This window comes from Scyliorhinus canicula, chromosome 5 (assembly GCF_902713615.1).
Source record: "Scyliorhinus canicula chromosome 5, sScyCan1.1, whole genome shotgun sequence".
Taxonomy (NCBI): domain Eukaryota; kingdom Metazoa; phylum Chordata; class Chondrichthyes; order Carcharhiniformes; family Scyliorhinidae; genus Scyliorhinus; species Scyliorhinus canicula.
The window spans coordinates 120,038,961-120,055,673 of NC_052150.1; the positions used below are offsets into that span (position 1 = coordinate 120,038,961).

Genomic DNA, 16,713 nt, shown 5'->3' on the forward strand with positions numbered 1-16,713 from the left:
TAACACGTGGATTGCAACTCAATAAATGGATGTGGGTCAATTGTATATCACCTCCCAAGGCCATTTTCAGGAATTATCCAATTTAATCACCAGGATCTTCACTGTCAATACAGAATCTAAAATAATCTGCAAACGTGGCCAAATAAGATGATACTTTGTACGGAAAGATTGCCATGATTTGTAATTACAGCTAGAAAAATCAAATCAAATTTGCCATTTAAAAAAAAATTCACAAAACTGGAATCAACTGCAATTAAAATCAATTAAATATTACATTTGTATTACACTTGACAAGCCTAGTTCTCAATGGAATTGCTATTGTTCCAACCTGAACATTATTGAAATCTTAATGGTAATCTCAAACACATATATGTTCTCAAAGTTAGATTGCTTGCCTGTTTTTAAAAAAAAATAATTTGATCATTTTCGAATGAATCACTTTGTGAAGCCTGACAGACAACAATGTTTTTCAAAACTAGAATGTGAAAAACAGTACACGCAGAGAGGCAATAGATCAAGAAAGAACACACCACTGATTATGAAACTAATATATTTAATTCCTTCTATTCTACCAGGAAAGAAAAACAATGAACTCTTCATTTTCCTATTTTTTTTACCCTAAAGACTATAAGCACTAACCTGAGAAGTTGCAAGTAGGCATATACATAAAAATAAACCAAGCAGTTTGAACACCACCTCCCAGTAGGGGGAACAAGAACCTGAAATAAAGAGAAATTGTGTCTTAGATCAGTGAACTAATACATTTAGATTATTGTAGAACTATAAAAGACTGTGAAAGCAGACACTGAATGCTAAAATAATTCCATGCAGACACTAATATGTGGTGCTTAATTGGTACAATTGGCTAACTTGAAATTAAATCTGAGCATTTACCTTGCATATAACAAAGACATTTTGTGAGAGAATAAGTGTCATTGAATAGTTCCCCCTCCCCTTCCTCCACCGCCACCTGCACAATCTCCGGAGCCAATTTTTATTGCAGCAAGCCTGTTTCAGAATTCAAAAATATTCATTTTCAATTTGTAGCTATTACCTGTGAGTGACATTATGTATCCCCCAGGGGCAGAGCATTCTAATTTATTGATTCCTAGTTATTCAAATCTGCCAGTTACCATAACTGGTCTTTGGATCATTGTTTCACCTCCAGTGAACCAGGAAGTGTTTATGTTAGTTGACATTACACTATTTTGGGACTATTGCTTCCATAACACAATCTCCCTGTGAGAAAAAAGGCAATGTTATGTATCTGCTATGCTTATAGTTACTCGTATGCCCTTCCTACTTAATAGGTTCAATATTTTTTTCATACAATGTGTCGGGGAAAAAACATTGCAATTTATTTATTTCAACATAAACTATTTTTATACCATTTTCATCTTTCTTGCCAGTTTGAGGCCAAATGCCGAGAGTCACATAGATAACCATGAACCAGAAAGTCACTAATGGAACAAAATAATAGAATTGATATGGACGATCCATCACAAGGCACAGCACCACCACCAGGAAATTCAGACGAAACAATATCTGTAAAACATGATCAGTAAATCAGACATTAGTTTCCAACACAATGTCAAAGTTGACACGCTGCAGCCATTAATCATCATTTGGAGACAACTTAAATATTAAAAAATCCCTTTTGAAAGCAGAGGAGGTTGGGAATATTGTAATATAGATTAGATCTCCAAAAGTGAAATGCACTTCCCCCTCCAACTTTAAAGGTTTCCAAGCAGCGTTAAACGGGCATTTGAGCTTTACAATCAAGTAAAAATTACAAATATTATTACATTCAAAATGCCAAGAAAAATAATTTTAAAAGTTTAAAACCCAATTTATATATATTTAAAAAATTATACACCATGATTGCATACCTGACAAATTCGAGAGATTCCATATTCCCCACTTTTCCAAAAGTAAGAAAAATGTCCATAACCTGTTTGGAACAGGTATGCTGCCACGAGAACACGAACATGCATGTAGACAGGTAAAAACTAAAAAGAGAAAATTTGACGAGATTATAATTTTTGTATCCAAGCTAGATAGAATCCAAATATCAAACGGATATTTAACAGCAAAGATAAGGAACATCTGTTAATAATGACCACAAATTGAATAAACTTTAATTCTAAAAAGACTTCACACTCTCTTCAAGTACATAACTTGACTTGATAGAGGTTTATAAGATGATCAGGGGAATAGATAGAGTAGACAGTCAGAGACTTTTTCCCCGGGTGGAACACACCATTACAAGGGGACATAAATTTAAGATAAATGGTGGAAGATATAGAGGAGATGTCAGAGGTAGGTTCTTTACCCAGAGAGTAGTGGGGGCATGGAATGCACTGCCTGTGGTAGTAGTTGAGTCGGAAAAGTTAGGGACCTTCAAGCGGCTATTGGATAGGTACTTGGATTAGGGTAGAATAATGGAGTGTAGGTTAACTTCTTAAGGGCAGCACGGTAGCATTGTGGATAGCACAATTGCTTCACAGCTCCAGGGTCCCAAGTTCGATTTCGACTTGGGTCACTGTCTGTGTGGAGTCTGCACATCCTCCCCGTGACTGCGTGGGTTTCCTCCGGGTACTCCGGTTTCCTCCCACAGTCCAAAGATGTGCAGGTTGGGTGGATTGGCCATGAAAAATTGTCCAAAATTCTATGATTAACCTAGGACAAAAGTTCGGCGCAACATCGTGGGCCGAAGGGCCTGTTCTGTGCTGTATTTCTCTATCTATAACTAGAATGCATAAGAATTTACACTTACGGTACTTGCTCCTGATATATGATATATCAGTATTATTAGCTGCATCCAGCCCTTCCATTCATCTGTCTGCTCTCTGTTCAGCACCGTGGTCTAATAAGAACAAGAATAAACTGTTCATTGTGATACATGTGTTTTTAATTAATTCCCATCTGTCATTAATCATCATAGAATCCTTTCACTGCAGGAGACCATTCGACCCATCGAGTCTGCACCAGTGTCAAAGAACAGTAAAGCCGCAAACATTACATTGCTGTAATGTTTCCACCCTTCCCTCGTCCTCTAACCAAAAAGAGAGAGGCTGTTAGATAATCGTTTGTTGTTTAGAAACAGCAGAGCTGGACTTCCAGTGAGGAGGATGTGCTCAGCAGACACAGGGAAGGTGGCTTTCCTCTGGGAACTCAGAAAAATAGCAATTTTTAACGTGTAAAATAGCCCACCAACCCGTTGAACCCCCCCCCCCCCCCTTCACAAGATAGCCGCAACCACTAAGAAATGATCAGCAATAACTACAGGATCCGAAAGGTTGGCACAGTCAGCCAAAGCCTGGAGAAGAGGATCGGGATGATGGAGAGCACGGGGAGCGAGTCGGAGCTGGCCACACCGGAGAGAGCTGGCCAGCCGGGACCCACACCACACTCTACACCGGATAAGCAAGTAGATGAACTTCCTGACTCAGGGGCTCCAGAAACACAGATGCCCTCAAGGTGGAAATTATGATGACAGCGAAGGCAATGATTTCAGATGCCCTGGCCCCCTTTAATATGGAGAAAACAGAGCGCTGATTGGAAGCACAGGAGGCAACAATCAGGGACCTAGAAAAAGTGACGAGCGACCAGAGTGACCAAATCTCCTCCCTGCAAACAGAAGTGGCAAGGTTGGTGGAGACGCACGATGCACTGAGGGGAAGGTCAAGGACCAGGAGAACTGGTTGCACCGCCAGGATCTCCATATCGTGGGTGAGGGGCTGGTTTAGCACAGTGGGCTAAACAGCTGGCTTGTAATGCAGAACAAGGCCAGCAGCGCGGGTTCAATTCCTGTACAGGCCTCCCCAAACAGGCACTGGAATGTGGCGACTGGGGGCTTTTCACAGTAACTTCATTGAAGCCTACTTGTGACAATAAGCGCTTATTATTATTATTACTGGAGGGCGCTGAGGGGAGAAGCCCCACAGAATACGTGGCCCAGATGCTGGATAACCTGGTCGGAAGGGAGAGTTTTCCGAAACCTGAAGATAGACAGCGTCCACGGGTCACTTTGGCCGAAACCTAAAGTGGGGAGCAGCCAAGAGCCCTCATTGCAAAGCTGCACCGATACCAGGATCGGGAGAAGATCCTGAACTGAACAAGGCACACTTGGTCCTGCCAGTGGGAAGGCCATTCAATCGGAGTTTACCAAGACATTGGGGCAAACCTTGGCACCCACTGCGCTGAATTTAGTACAGCCAAGGCATTCTTGTACAAGAGTCGGCTGCGATTTGGGATGCTGTGGGTAACCTTCCAAGGGAAGGATTTCTACTTCACCACACCGGCCGAGGCGGATAAGTTTGTGCGCAGACATAAGCTGGGAAGGCAGCATCAACAATGGCAAGAGTGACGATGAACTCGCCTTGCTTTCAACCTAGCTTTACTTACCAGGTAGGAGGGGATGAGAGCAGAGAGGTGCAGAAACAGGTGGAGGGGCAGAGATGGAAAGGACACAAGTGGGGAAAGACAGGGATGGAGACAGCGCTAGAAAACAGAAGGGGGCGGGGGCACAGGGGAGGGAGGGACAAGAGGGAAGGACAGACCCGAGAAGGGGAACTGGGGAATAAAGTTCTGGCTACAACAGGTACCACTGATGAGACCCACAACCACATGGTGGCAGCAGAAACAGCGACACCAAGACGACCATCCTGGTGGACCCCAAAACAAAGGGAAACCCTGAGAGTGCAGGGGCCCAGTCACATGGAGTGACTGGTAAGGATGGCCCACAAGCAAAGGGGGGGGGGGGGGGGGGGGGGGGGGGGAGGGGAGGGGGGCAGCGGCAGGCGTGGAACCCCACCCAAATCAGGATAGTCACCTGGAACATCAAGGGACAACAACCCAGTGAAAATATCCAGAGTCTTTGCCCATCTGAAAAGTCTGAGGGCCGATGTTATCTTCCTCCAGGAGACACACCTGAAGGAGCAGGACCAACTGCGGGGTAAGGAAGAGCTAGGTGGGTCAGAGGTACAAATTGTGCTAAGGGACGAATGCTAAGGGAGGGGGGGGGGGGGGCGGGTTCGCGGCCATACTACTGAACAAGAGGACAGCATTCACGGCAATAAAGATGGTTAAGGATGGGGGGGGGGGGGGGGGGGGGTGGTGCGGAAAGAGAAGCGAGGAGAACAGTATGTCATGGGTAGTGCTGCTCTGGAAGGAGCACCAGTGGTCCTCGTGAATGTATACACTCCCAAGTGGGATGACACTGAATTCATAAAGAAAACCATTGCAGAAATTCCCCACATCATGGGGAGGAATGTTATCTGCACCAGAGGGGATCAACGATGCCGTCGCAACCTTCAACCAAAGGCTGTACACCTCCTTACACCCGAATGGGGACTCGGAGATGGAGCAGTTCTTCGACGGACTGGACATGCCGGTCGTGGGGGAAGACGGGGTCTGGAAGCACCACCAGAACGGGAAAAGTCATGGAGTAAATCAACTGCATGCAGTTGGGGAAGGCACCGGGACCAAATGGATTCCTGAAATAAAATATGCGCATCAGCACCTGCCCCGCGCCTAGGGGTGATGTTCGCAGACACGCTAGCAAGGGGCACCCTGCCACTAACACTGGCACATGCTTCAATATCACTGATACCCAAAAAGGACAAAGACCCGATAGAGTGCGGGTCCTACAGAACCATCTCACTTCTTAACCCGAAAGCAAAGATACTGACGAAGGCCCTGGCGAGGCAGCTGGAGAGCTGTGTGCTAGAGGAGTCACAGAGGGCCAGACAGGCTTGGTCAAGGACAGGACATCGAACATCAGGCACCTGCTGAACATGATAATGACCCCATCCAGGGACAGAACAGCGTAAGTGATCATTCGCCCTGGACACAGACAAGGCCTTATACAGGGTCGAATGGAAGTCCCTCAGGTACTGGGACTGGTTGGGTTTGGGCCAGGATCACCTCCTGGGTGAAAGGACTGTACATTGCTCCCATGGCAAGCACACACACACACACACACACCACCAGCTCTAGATACTTTTGGCATAGGCATGAGGCTGGGATGGCTACTGTCCCCGCTATTTATTTGCTCTGGTAATCGAGCACTGGCGATCGCCCTCAGAGCGGCCAAGGGGTGGAGAGGTATCCAAAGGGGTATCCATAGAATCTCACTCTACGCAGATGACCTGCTCTGCATCTCGAACCCCCGGACCAGCATGGAAGGGATAATAAAACTCCTAAAGGAGTTCGGAGCCTTCTCAGGCGACAAGCTTAACTTGAGTAAGAGTGAGGCCTTGCCTGTGAACCCACAGTGGGGAGGGGCACAGCTGGAGGGACTGCCGTTTAAAATGGCCGAGACCAAATTCCACTACCTGGGGGATCCAAATAGCCCACGAGTAGTCATGGATCTGTAAACGGAATGTGACAAGTCTGGTGGAGGATGTTAAGAAGGACCTCCAGAGGTGGGCCTCACTTCCACTCTCCCTCTCGGGGAGGATACAGACAATCGGAACGAGCGTGCTGCCCATGTTCCTCTTACTGTTCAGACCCCTCCCGATCTAGATCCCAAAGGCCCTTTTCCACACAATCAACAAGCTAATCATGGCGTTTGTATGTGGGGAGGGGAGGGAAGAGAGAGAGAAGAGAGTGCGCGAGGATCCAAAAGGTCCTGTAAAGGGGGAGAATTGTGGGAGGCCTGGCTCTTCTTAACCTACAGTTCTACCACTGCGTGGCCACTGCGGAAAGAGTATGGGGATGGGTCAAGGATCCGGGACCAGAGTGGGTGAGGATGGAAGAGAGTTCCTGCACAGGGCCATCCCTCCGAACTCTAGTCATAACAGCACTCTCATCGCCCCCGCCCCCCCCTGGCCAAATACTTGAGGAGCCCAGTGGTAGTACCAAATAAGGCAACACTTTCTCGACCATATTGGGAAATATAAAATATGTATCCCAGTTAAAGATGCCAATTGGTGTTATGAAGATGCTCACTTATAAATATATGTGTTGCTTTTTGCTCGTTTTTTTTCCTGATAATGTATAATTTGTTGGAAATAAAATGTGAAAACTCAATAAAAAGCATTTCCAAAAAAAATTACAGATTCAAGCAATTATTTTACAAAAAGAAATGGATTCCAAAACTAAACCTGTTATCACATTTATAAAACCAAACAGTAACCACTCAGGACAGAGAATATATTTTGATATTTTATACAATATACCTTCTGCAAGGTTCAAACGTAGCATTAGGTGCAAGTGAAGTAACTAATTTCAAAAATATGTTATATTTTTGGTTTAGATACCAAATCTTATTGCTCTCAGTAAGTATAGTGCAATATGACAGTGATTAGAAAAATATACCTCTTTTGTGTTTTCATTGTAGAAAACTCCCAGCACAATAATATATACCAGTGGTATGAAGAATGTTGAATGTGTGTAATATTTCTGTTCTTTCATGAACAAATCAGCTCTGTCACAGAGATAGAAATAGCCCATGATCAGGCCTAATTTAGAGAGGGATAATAGTAGCTTTTCAGAATTGGAAAGTGAAGCAGTAGCAGGCTTTTTCTCTTCTCCACTCTCGACATCAGTACCAGATTTACTCTTCCGCCAACTATGACAAAAGTAAGTGACGACTATGCAGCTCAGTATACAAATAATGAAAAAGCAGCCAGTCAATTTCTGAATTAAAGAAAGAGGAGACCGGGGCAGGCAGCATGAACCATCAATGGGCTTCACAATCTTGTTGCAATAAGAATTCATGAGAATCATAGCATTCTGTGGAAGAAAAAGAATGTTTCATTTTTCAATATTTTACAGGAGATTCTTCAATGTTCAATACATTGAGATTTTTAAAAAACTCACAATAAGTACTAATTTCACAAAAAATATAAGGAGGAATAGGAGAACAAGTAGACCATTCAGCCCTTAAAACCTGCTTTGTCATTAAGTTCAAGTTGGATCTTCTACCTCAACACCTCCCATCCACATATCTCTTAATTCCTTTGGAATTCAAAATCTCTCTGCACCATACAGCATGTTCGGAATACTGCTACTTAGGATATATCAAATGTTAGTTTATGAATTAAACATAATGCAGTGATACAGCAATGTGTTAAAATGCCTAATGCAACAACTCGTTCACATATTTATGTTTTCATAACAGCTTTACACTTTTAACATTTCAGAGTGTTCTCATGCCCAACATCTAAAGTCATTCTTGCAAGTGATTCCTTGATTGCTATAAATAATATTGTGATATTATATTTTACAAGTGACCAACAGAAATCCATGCGACTGTAATGAGCACACCGAATTGTCATGAAATGAAAATCGCTTATTGTCACGAGTAGGCTTCAATGAAGTTACTGTGAAAAGCCCCTAGTCGCCACATTCCGGCGCCTGTTCGGGGAGGCTGTTACGGGAATCGAACCGTGCTGCTGGCCTGCCTTCAAAGCCAGCGATTAGCCCTGTGAGCTAAACAGCCCCTTCTCAGAGCATTCTCAGTTAAGATCAGCATAGGTAACATCATATATGTCACTTGGACATATTGCAAATTGGATTCATTAACAGTATTAAAAAGTGAATATCAGTACACAAATTCAATGTGATTCTAAACGTTGATTGCACGTCTCCTCAAAAGTCTGAATATAAAGCCAACTATCCTAATATACTGAAACTGGATAGGCATCGGTGAAAAAAATCTATAGAGAAACATTTTTAGTTGTACCTTCATGAGCACAGAAGAATGGAAAGCTACAGCAAGCTCTTAATAATAATAATCTTTATTGTCACAAGTAGGCTTACATTAACACTGCAATGAAGTTACTGTAAAAAAACCCTAGTCGCCACATTCTGGCACCTGTTTGGGTACACAGAGGGAGAATTCAGAATGTCCAAATTACCCAACAGCACGTCTTTTGGGACTTGTGGGAGGAAACCGAAGCACCCAGAGGAAGCCCACGCAGACACAGGGCGAACATGCAGACTCCGCACAGACAGTGACCCAAGCCAGGAATCTAACCCGGGACCCTGGCACTGTGAAGCATCTGTGCTAATCACTGTGCTACCATGTCGCCCCTGAGCTACCGCGTCACCCAAGTCTTTCTGCCCAAGTCACAGTGATTGTCAATGGTAATTAAGCAGCTGCACAGTTAATCAGGTGACGAGTTGGAGTTGATTACCTGGTCAGCTGGAAGAGACTTGGGTGTTTGGATTTTTTGCTAGTCTAAATACTGCAAGTTTTAGCTTACACACTAAGTAAGCAGCACCAAGTCCAGCTTGACAGAGTAACTCAAACTTGGGGAAACTTGTGTGAGGGAACAGGTGCTGGTCCTGGTGTTTTATAAAACAAAGATGGCCCAAGAGAACAAGTGGAAGTCTGAGAGAGTTAAGAACTGAAGTCCAAAGAGCATTAAATTTGGTAAGTAGGTAGGTCAGTTTTAAAGTTTATTTTTTTCCCCGTAAACTAGGGCAGTAGTTTAAACTTGGATCAGGAAAGCACAAATAATATATTAAATTAATAGCTTAATAGTTGAACTACTTGATAGAAGTACAAATAATCATCAAATAATGACTAACCAATTAAATAAAGAAGGCTAGTTCAAGATACAGCAGCGCAGGTTGGGAGGAGAGCAGAATGTGGGAGTTTGTGGATGGCTAGACTGTCCTAAGCAAACATGTCTGCAGGAGATGTCTCTAATCTCTGCAGCTCAGAGACATTAAACTGGAGTGCAGATTGGAGAAGATCTAACATAAGAAGTTTCTGGACAGTTTTACCCAGGATACAGTCACACTTCAGAGAAAAAACAGGTTAAGGAAATGGAAGATATTTCTGATAGGGAACGAAGTAGCAGGGAATTTAGGAGAGGTTGAGGATTTCCTGCAGACACTGGTGCTGTCCAACAGGTATGATGTTCTTGCTAACTGTCAGGACAAGCAGAAAGACTGCAGGGAGGACAGCCTCAGTGCAGACCACCGTGTTGTGGCCTTAGATGGTTATCTGGTGGGGTGGGGAAGAGCAGAATAGAAATGGGATAGTAATATGGGCCTCCAAATTAGAGTGATAGTGAGCATCCTCTGCAGCCAAAAAGCCACGAACAAGAATCTCAAGGGTGTGTTGCCTACCCAGTGGCAGGAGAGGAATTTCGAAAGGAAGAGGGGGTTAATGAAGTTACCATGGTCCATGAAATTAAAAAGCAGGACCTCCAGAGTCTCTGGAATATTTCCTGAGCCACGTGCAGATTGGCATAGGATCAGACAGATCACTATAATTAACATGTGGCAAAGGGCTAACGTAGGAAACAGGGGTTCCTTTTCTTGAGACACAGTACCAGTTCTCGGGCAGGATGGAGATGCACCAATGGTATGAGCTTCACCTAAACTGGGATGGGACTCATGTCCCATCACAAAGAGGGAGGTGGAAAAGGCTTGCAACAGGAAAGGTGAGAGAGGGATCTACAAGAAATGCAAGTTACTTAAATGTAAAAAAACATGGTGGAGACCATAGGAAAGAATTAAAAATGGGAGGGCATTGATGGCAAGGAAATAAATAGTTATAAAACAAGGGACTGAAAATATGGGTAAACATAAAACGGGAAATCCTATTAAAAACGAGTTAATGTCGGTGCAGCAATGCGCATAGCATCCTTAATAAAGCAGAGGAGGAGGCAATCATTTGTTGGAACGAACCAGACCGGGATTAGTGAGGGATGGGGCTGGATTTTACAGAGTACTGTGGTCCTTGCCCTCGGCTACAAAGTCAGGGTGCAGGGAGGAAGATCTCACCATAATCCTGATAGCTGCCCTGTAGCACATTAATGGGAGCAGCACTGATTGCTTTAAAGCGAGGCATCCATCCCTATTTCGGAAGGAAGTCCCATTTTAGATTGCTGTGGGCAAACTGTAGTAGGAGTGCTGGCAACTGCTGGGTCTACCAGCAGTCCCAACATGCTGAGGACTCTAACAAGTCATAATGGAGAGGGAGTTTGGGAATGGCCTTTCGGGACCTCTGATAGGCTCAGGGAGCCCGCAAAGGAGACCACCCCTTTAGCCCGAAACCAACACATATAACTAAAGCTGCTGAGCTTCTTGCATGGCATAGGCCTCCCCCTGCTTGGGCGGAGGCAGGATGAGGCCCTAGAAACCCAGCCCAAGGCTACAGAAAAATAAGGATGAAGAATTAAATATTGTAGGGTACTTCATATTAAGGATAACAATGACAGCAGAAAAAAAGGACGCAGCTTTAAAACAGGTCAAAAACAGAATCTATATGGATTGAGATAAGAAATAATTTCAAAAATTATTCACACTAATAGGTGTAATCTATAGAACACTTAATAATAGAAGGAAGGTGGAAGAAGAAATGTACAAATAGATTTGAGAATTGAATATAAGCATAGGCCAGGATTTTCTATGCCCGTTCATGTCAGGTGGGTTTGGCGTCAGGAGTGGAAAATATCAAGAAACGTGCAAAGTTGATTTTTACGTTGGCATAAACGCATGACACGACTGTACCCTCCCCAGTCAGTAACAGCGCAGATTTCCTGATGTTCAATGTCGAGAACTCATTTGAATATATTACGGTGTAATTATCAGGCCCCTACCGCAGAATCATTCACCTTGTCAAAGAATTTATCCATGACAACGTGACAAGAAGCCCGATTGGTCTATGAAGGGATACAGCAGGGGGAGGGGGGGGGCCTTTAAAATGGCCCCAATCCTTGCGTTTCTAAGTTGCTGGTGGGGTGGGTGAATCAGAGGCTGCCCCACAAGCGATATGTTGTGAGACTTGGTCCTTGAAGTTTTTTTTCTAAGAACTGGAGTATACGGTCGAAAAAGCCGCCCCCGATGCCATCAACAGCATCAATGCTGATTTTCCTGCCCATTGATTGATTTGATTTATTGTCACCTGTACCAAAGTGTAGTGAAAAGTATTTTTCTGCAGCCAAGGAAACATACACAATAGACAAAAAAGAATAAAAGATAGTTACAGCGAATGTGGAAAAAGTACACAGTACATCGACAAATAAGTAATTGGTTACAGTACGGAACAGGGGCCAAAAACAAAGCAAATACGACATGAGCAGGAGCGGCATAGGGCATTGAGTAGTGTCTTACAGGGAACAGAACAGTCCGAGGGAGAGTCATTGAGAAGTCTAGTGGCTGTGGGGAAGAAACTGTTCCCAAGTCTGGATGTACGGTCTTCAGGCTTCTCTATCTTCTACCTGATGGAAGGGGTCTGGAAGAGGGGAAAGCCTGGATGCAAGGGGTCTCCAAAAATGCTGTCGGCTTTCCTGAGGCAATGAGAGGTGTAGACAGAATCAATGGGAGGGTGGCAAGCTTGTGTGATGCGTTGGGCTGAGTTCATCACACTCTGCAGTTTCTTGCAATCTTGGGCCGAGCAATTGCCATACCAAGCTGTGATGCAGTTGGATAGGAAGCTCTCTATGGCACATCAGAAGAAGTTTGGTACAGACATGCCGAATTTCTTTAGCTTCCATAGGAAGTAGAGACATTGTTGGGCTTTCTTAACTGTTGTATCAACATGAGTGGACCAGGACAGACTGTTGGTAATGGTGACCCCCCAGGAACTTAAAGCTATTGACCATCTCCACTTCGGAGTCATTGATGGAGACAGGGGCGTGTGTCATACTATGCTTCCTGAAGTCGATGATCAGTTCCTTGGTTCTGCTGACGTTTAAAGGGAGGTTCTTTTCGGTACACCATGCAACCAAGTGATCTATCCCCCTTCCGAAGTTTGACTCGTTGTTTGAGATATGACCCACCACAGTCGTATCGTCCGCAAAGCTATAGATAGAATTGGAGTTAAATCTTGCCATACAATCGTGTGTGTATAGGGAGTACAGGAGAGGACTGAGCACACATCCTTCCGTGGCCCCGGTGTTGAGGACTATTGTGGAGGAGGTGTTGTTACCTATCCTGATAGATTGCAGCCTGTTGGTGAGGAAGTCAAGGATCCAGCTGCACAGGGAAGGTTCAGGTCCAAGATTTCAGAGTTTGGTTATTAGTTGTGCGGGATAATGGTATTGAAGACAGGGCTGTAGTCGATGAACAGCAGCTTGACGTAGTCTTCTTGTTGTCAAGGTGTTCGAATGTAGGGCCAGGGAGATAGCATTTGCTGTGGACCGGTTGTGGCAGTAGACGAACTGCAATGGATCAAGACCGTCTGGGAGGCTGGCGTTGATCTGTCTCATGACTAGCCGCTTGAAGCATTTCATGATAACAGATGTCAGGGCCACCGGTCGGTAGATATTGAGGCTCATTACCTTGTTCTTCTTTGGTACTGGTATTATGGTGGCCTTCTTGAAGGAGGTAGGAAACTCAGAGCGGAGAAGTGAGGTGTTGAAGATGTCGGCGAATACACTCGCCAGTTAGTCTGCTCAGGATCGGAGTGCTCGCCCAGGACTCTGTCGGGGCCTGTTGCTTTCCGCGGGTTCACTTTCAAGAAGGCAGCTCTTCCTTCTGAGGCTGTAATATTGGGTATGGCTGTGTCCAGGGCTGTTGGCACTGACGTATTGGCTGACTATTCAAAGCGTGCATTGAACCCGTTCAGTTAATCGGTGAGGGTGAGGGATGCTCCAGCATCAGAGATTCTGCCTGGCCTTGCTTTGTAGCCCGTTATCTCGTGTAAGCTCTGCCATAGAGGTCGTGGATTTGTGTCATTGGCCTGGGACTCTAATTTGGTCTGGTATTGTCTTTTGGCGTCCCCGATGGCTATTCGTACGTCGTACTTGGATTTCGTATATAGGTCAGGGTCATCAGACGTGAACCCCTGCGTCTGGGACTTCAGCAGGGAGTGAACCCTTTGGTTAAGTCAGGGTTTCCGATTGGGAAACACGTGTATTGTCTTCTTTGGTAGTCCTCGACATACTTATTGATGAAGTCTGTGACAGTGGTTACATACCTGTCCAGGTTAGCTGCCGCAGCTTGAATATGGACCAGTCCACAGGATATCCTCTGATGCCTTGGACCAGTACTGCACTGTTTCCTTGACTAGCTTGAGTTGCTGTTTGTAAGCCGGAAGTAGGAGTACTGACTTGTGATTGGATTTGCAAAAGTATTAGCCTTAACCAACTCCTGGGGAATTCTCACCACAGAATAAACGTGGGGTATTGGGGATTCAACAACACCAACATTAATCGGACAGGATAGATGGGGAAAGCGGATAAAGCAACAGAGTTCCTTCAATGTGTACAAGACTCCTTTCTGACCAAACAAGTAAGCAGTCCAACAAGGGGAGATTCACCATTGGATCTAATAATGGAGAATGAACCAGAGAAGATAACAAAATTGGGTATAGTGACCCAATAATAATACGCTTTAAGATCATGAAAGAGAAGAACATAACAATGATGGAAATCAAGTTAACAGACAGGAGGAAAGCTGACTTTGAGGGGCTGAGAATAGATCCTGGGACGTTAAATGTTAGTGAGCCGGGGGGTGGGGGGGGGGGGGAAAGAGAGAAGAGATGGATATTGTATACAGGAGGTGGAGGGAAGTGGGGCTGGCCAACGTGAGGGAACTGTATTTGGAGGAAGCATTCACCAGTCTTGAGGAGTTAAAGGAGAGGGTAGAGCTGCCAAGGGGGAGTGAGTTCAGGTATCGGCAGATTAGGAACTTTGCGTGAAAGTTCTGGAGGGGGTTCCCTAGGTTGCCGGGATAAATCCTGCTGGAGCAACTGCTGCTTCCAGATGTGGAAAGGGAGGGAAGAATTGGGGATACATACAAGTGGCTGGGGGAGCAGGGAGGCGAGCGGGTGGTGAAGATTAAGGAGAAATGGGAAGGGAAGTTGGGAGGGGAGATCAATTGGGGAGTATGGAGTGAGGCACTGCATAGGGTAAACGGGACTTCCTCCTGTGCAAGGATGAGTCTGATACAGTTTAAGGTGGTACACAGGGTGCGTATGACTCGGGCGAGAATGAGTGGGTTCTTTCAGGGGGTAGCAGAGGAGTGAGAGAGGTGTGAGCGGGGGCCAGCGAATCCCGCACACGTGTTTTGGGGTTACGAAAAATTGGGAAGATTCTGGGCAGGAATGTTCGCGGTCTTAGCCAGGATAGCGGAGGAGGAGGTTGGTTGCGATATTTGGGGTTTCAGAGAAGCCGGAACTCATGGAGGGGAGGAAGGCCGATGTCGTGACCTTGGCCTCTCTGATTGCACAGTGGCAAATGTTACTGGAGTGGCAGTCGGCATTGCCACCAGGGGTTACAGTTTGGTTGGGTGACCTGCATGACTTCCTGCGGTTGGAGAAGATAAAATATGAGTTAAGGGGCTCTGCAGAGGGGTTTGAGAAAATGTGGGGAGTGTTTGTGACCATGTCTGAGGAGCTGTTCGCGAACAGAATGCAGTGGAAATATATTTTGCTAAAAGAAGCTGGACATTAGTGGGATTCCAAGGATGAATGAAGACATGAGAATAGTTGAGGATTAAGAAAGAGGCATACATATACCCAGACAGCAGAGGAGTGCATAAGAGAGAATACAAAGAAATTAGATTATCAAAAGATAATCAAGAAGGGGAAGATGAATTATGAAAATAAGTTATCAAGGTATGTAAATCAAAATAGTAAAATATTTTACAGGCACATCAATAAAAATGCAAGGGTGTAATGGGAATAGGACCATTTTAAGGAACAGAAAAGTAACATAGATAATGTCAGAGATGGCAGAAATGTTTTCAAAAACTATTTTGCTTTAGTAATTACCAGAGCGATAACAGGTTGACAGGACACTGAATGGTGGAAATGGACAGTGAGATAAGTGCACTTAAAATAAAAAAAGGGATGCACTAAATAAAGTAAATAAACTCAAAGATGATAAAGCTCCAGTCCAGAAGGATTGCATCCACTTATTTTAAAGAATCCGGCAAAGAGATACACGTGTTTAATAATTTGTAGGCAGCACGTTGGCGCAGTGGTTAGCATTGCTGTCTCACGGCACCAAGGTTTCAGGTTCGATCCCGGCTCTGGGTCACTATCCTTGTGGAGTTTGCATATTCTCCCTGTGTTTGCGTGGATTTCACCCCCACAACCAAAAGATGTGCAGGGTAGCTGGATTGGCCACACTAAATAGCCTCTTAATTGGAAAAAATAAAAATTAATTTAAAAAAATTAATTTGTTAGAATATGGTATAGTGTGAAAGCGCTGGCGGATAACTAATTAAATTCCTATATTTAAGGAGGGAGACAAAGCATGACCAAGGAAATAGAAGTAAACATCAAAGGTAAAATTAATAATGGAATTTCTACTAAAGGAGAGAATAGCAGAACATTTAGAATAATAGGTATGGATTCAAAAAGGAAAAAAAATCTTGTTTGACCAAATAGAACATAGAACATAGAACAGTACAGCACAGAACAGGCCCTTCGGCCCTCGATGTTGTGCCGAGCAATGATCACCCTACTCAAACCCACGTATCCACCCTATACCCGTAACCCAACAACCCCCCCTTAACCTTACTTTTTTTTGGGACACTACGGGCAATTTAGCATGGCCAATCCACCTAACCTGCACATCTTTGAATTTTTTGATAAGGTAACAGAGAGTAGACCCCAGAAAAACAAATTGTAATTTATCTGGATTTACTCAAGGCTTTCAATAAAGTGCTCCATAATAGATGTCACAATCCGCATAGAGACCAATAGCTTGTAAAACGATATTTGAATTACCAGTGGTTGACTGGAAAGATAACAAGATTTCAAGTTTTAAGACTTACTGTTTAAAAACAAAATAT

General features: G+C 44.4%; 1 protein-coding gene across 1 annotated transcript in view; it reads right to left on the reverse strand.

Moving 5' to 3' along the window:
* Positions 1-16,713, reverse strand: part of casd1 (CAS1 domain containing 1) — a 154,626-nt gene that overhangs the window by 45,498 nt on the left and 92,415 nt on the right. The window contains exons 9-13 of the mRNA XM_038797559.1: positions 7,324-7,740; positions 2,777-2,866; positions 1,890-2,009; positions 1,389-1,545; positions 640-719 (exon numbers count right to left, since the gene is read on the reverse strand). Coding sequence (XP_038653487.1) covers positions 640-719; positions 1,389-1,545; positions 1,890-2,009; positions 2,777-2,866; positions 7,324-7,740 — 864 coding nt within the window. The remainder of the gene's footprint in view (positions 1-639; positions 720-1,388; positions 1,546-1,889; positions 2,010-2,776; positions 2,867-7,323; positions 7,741-16,713) is intronic.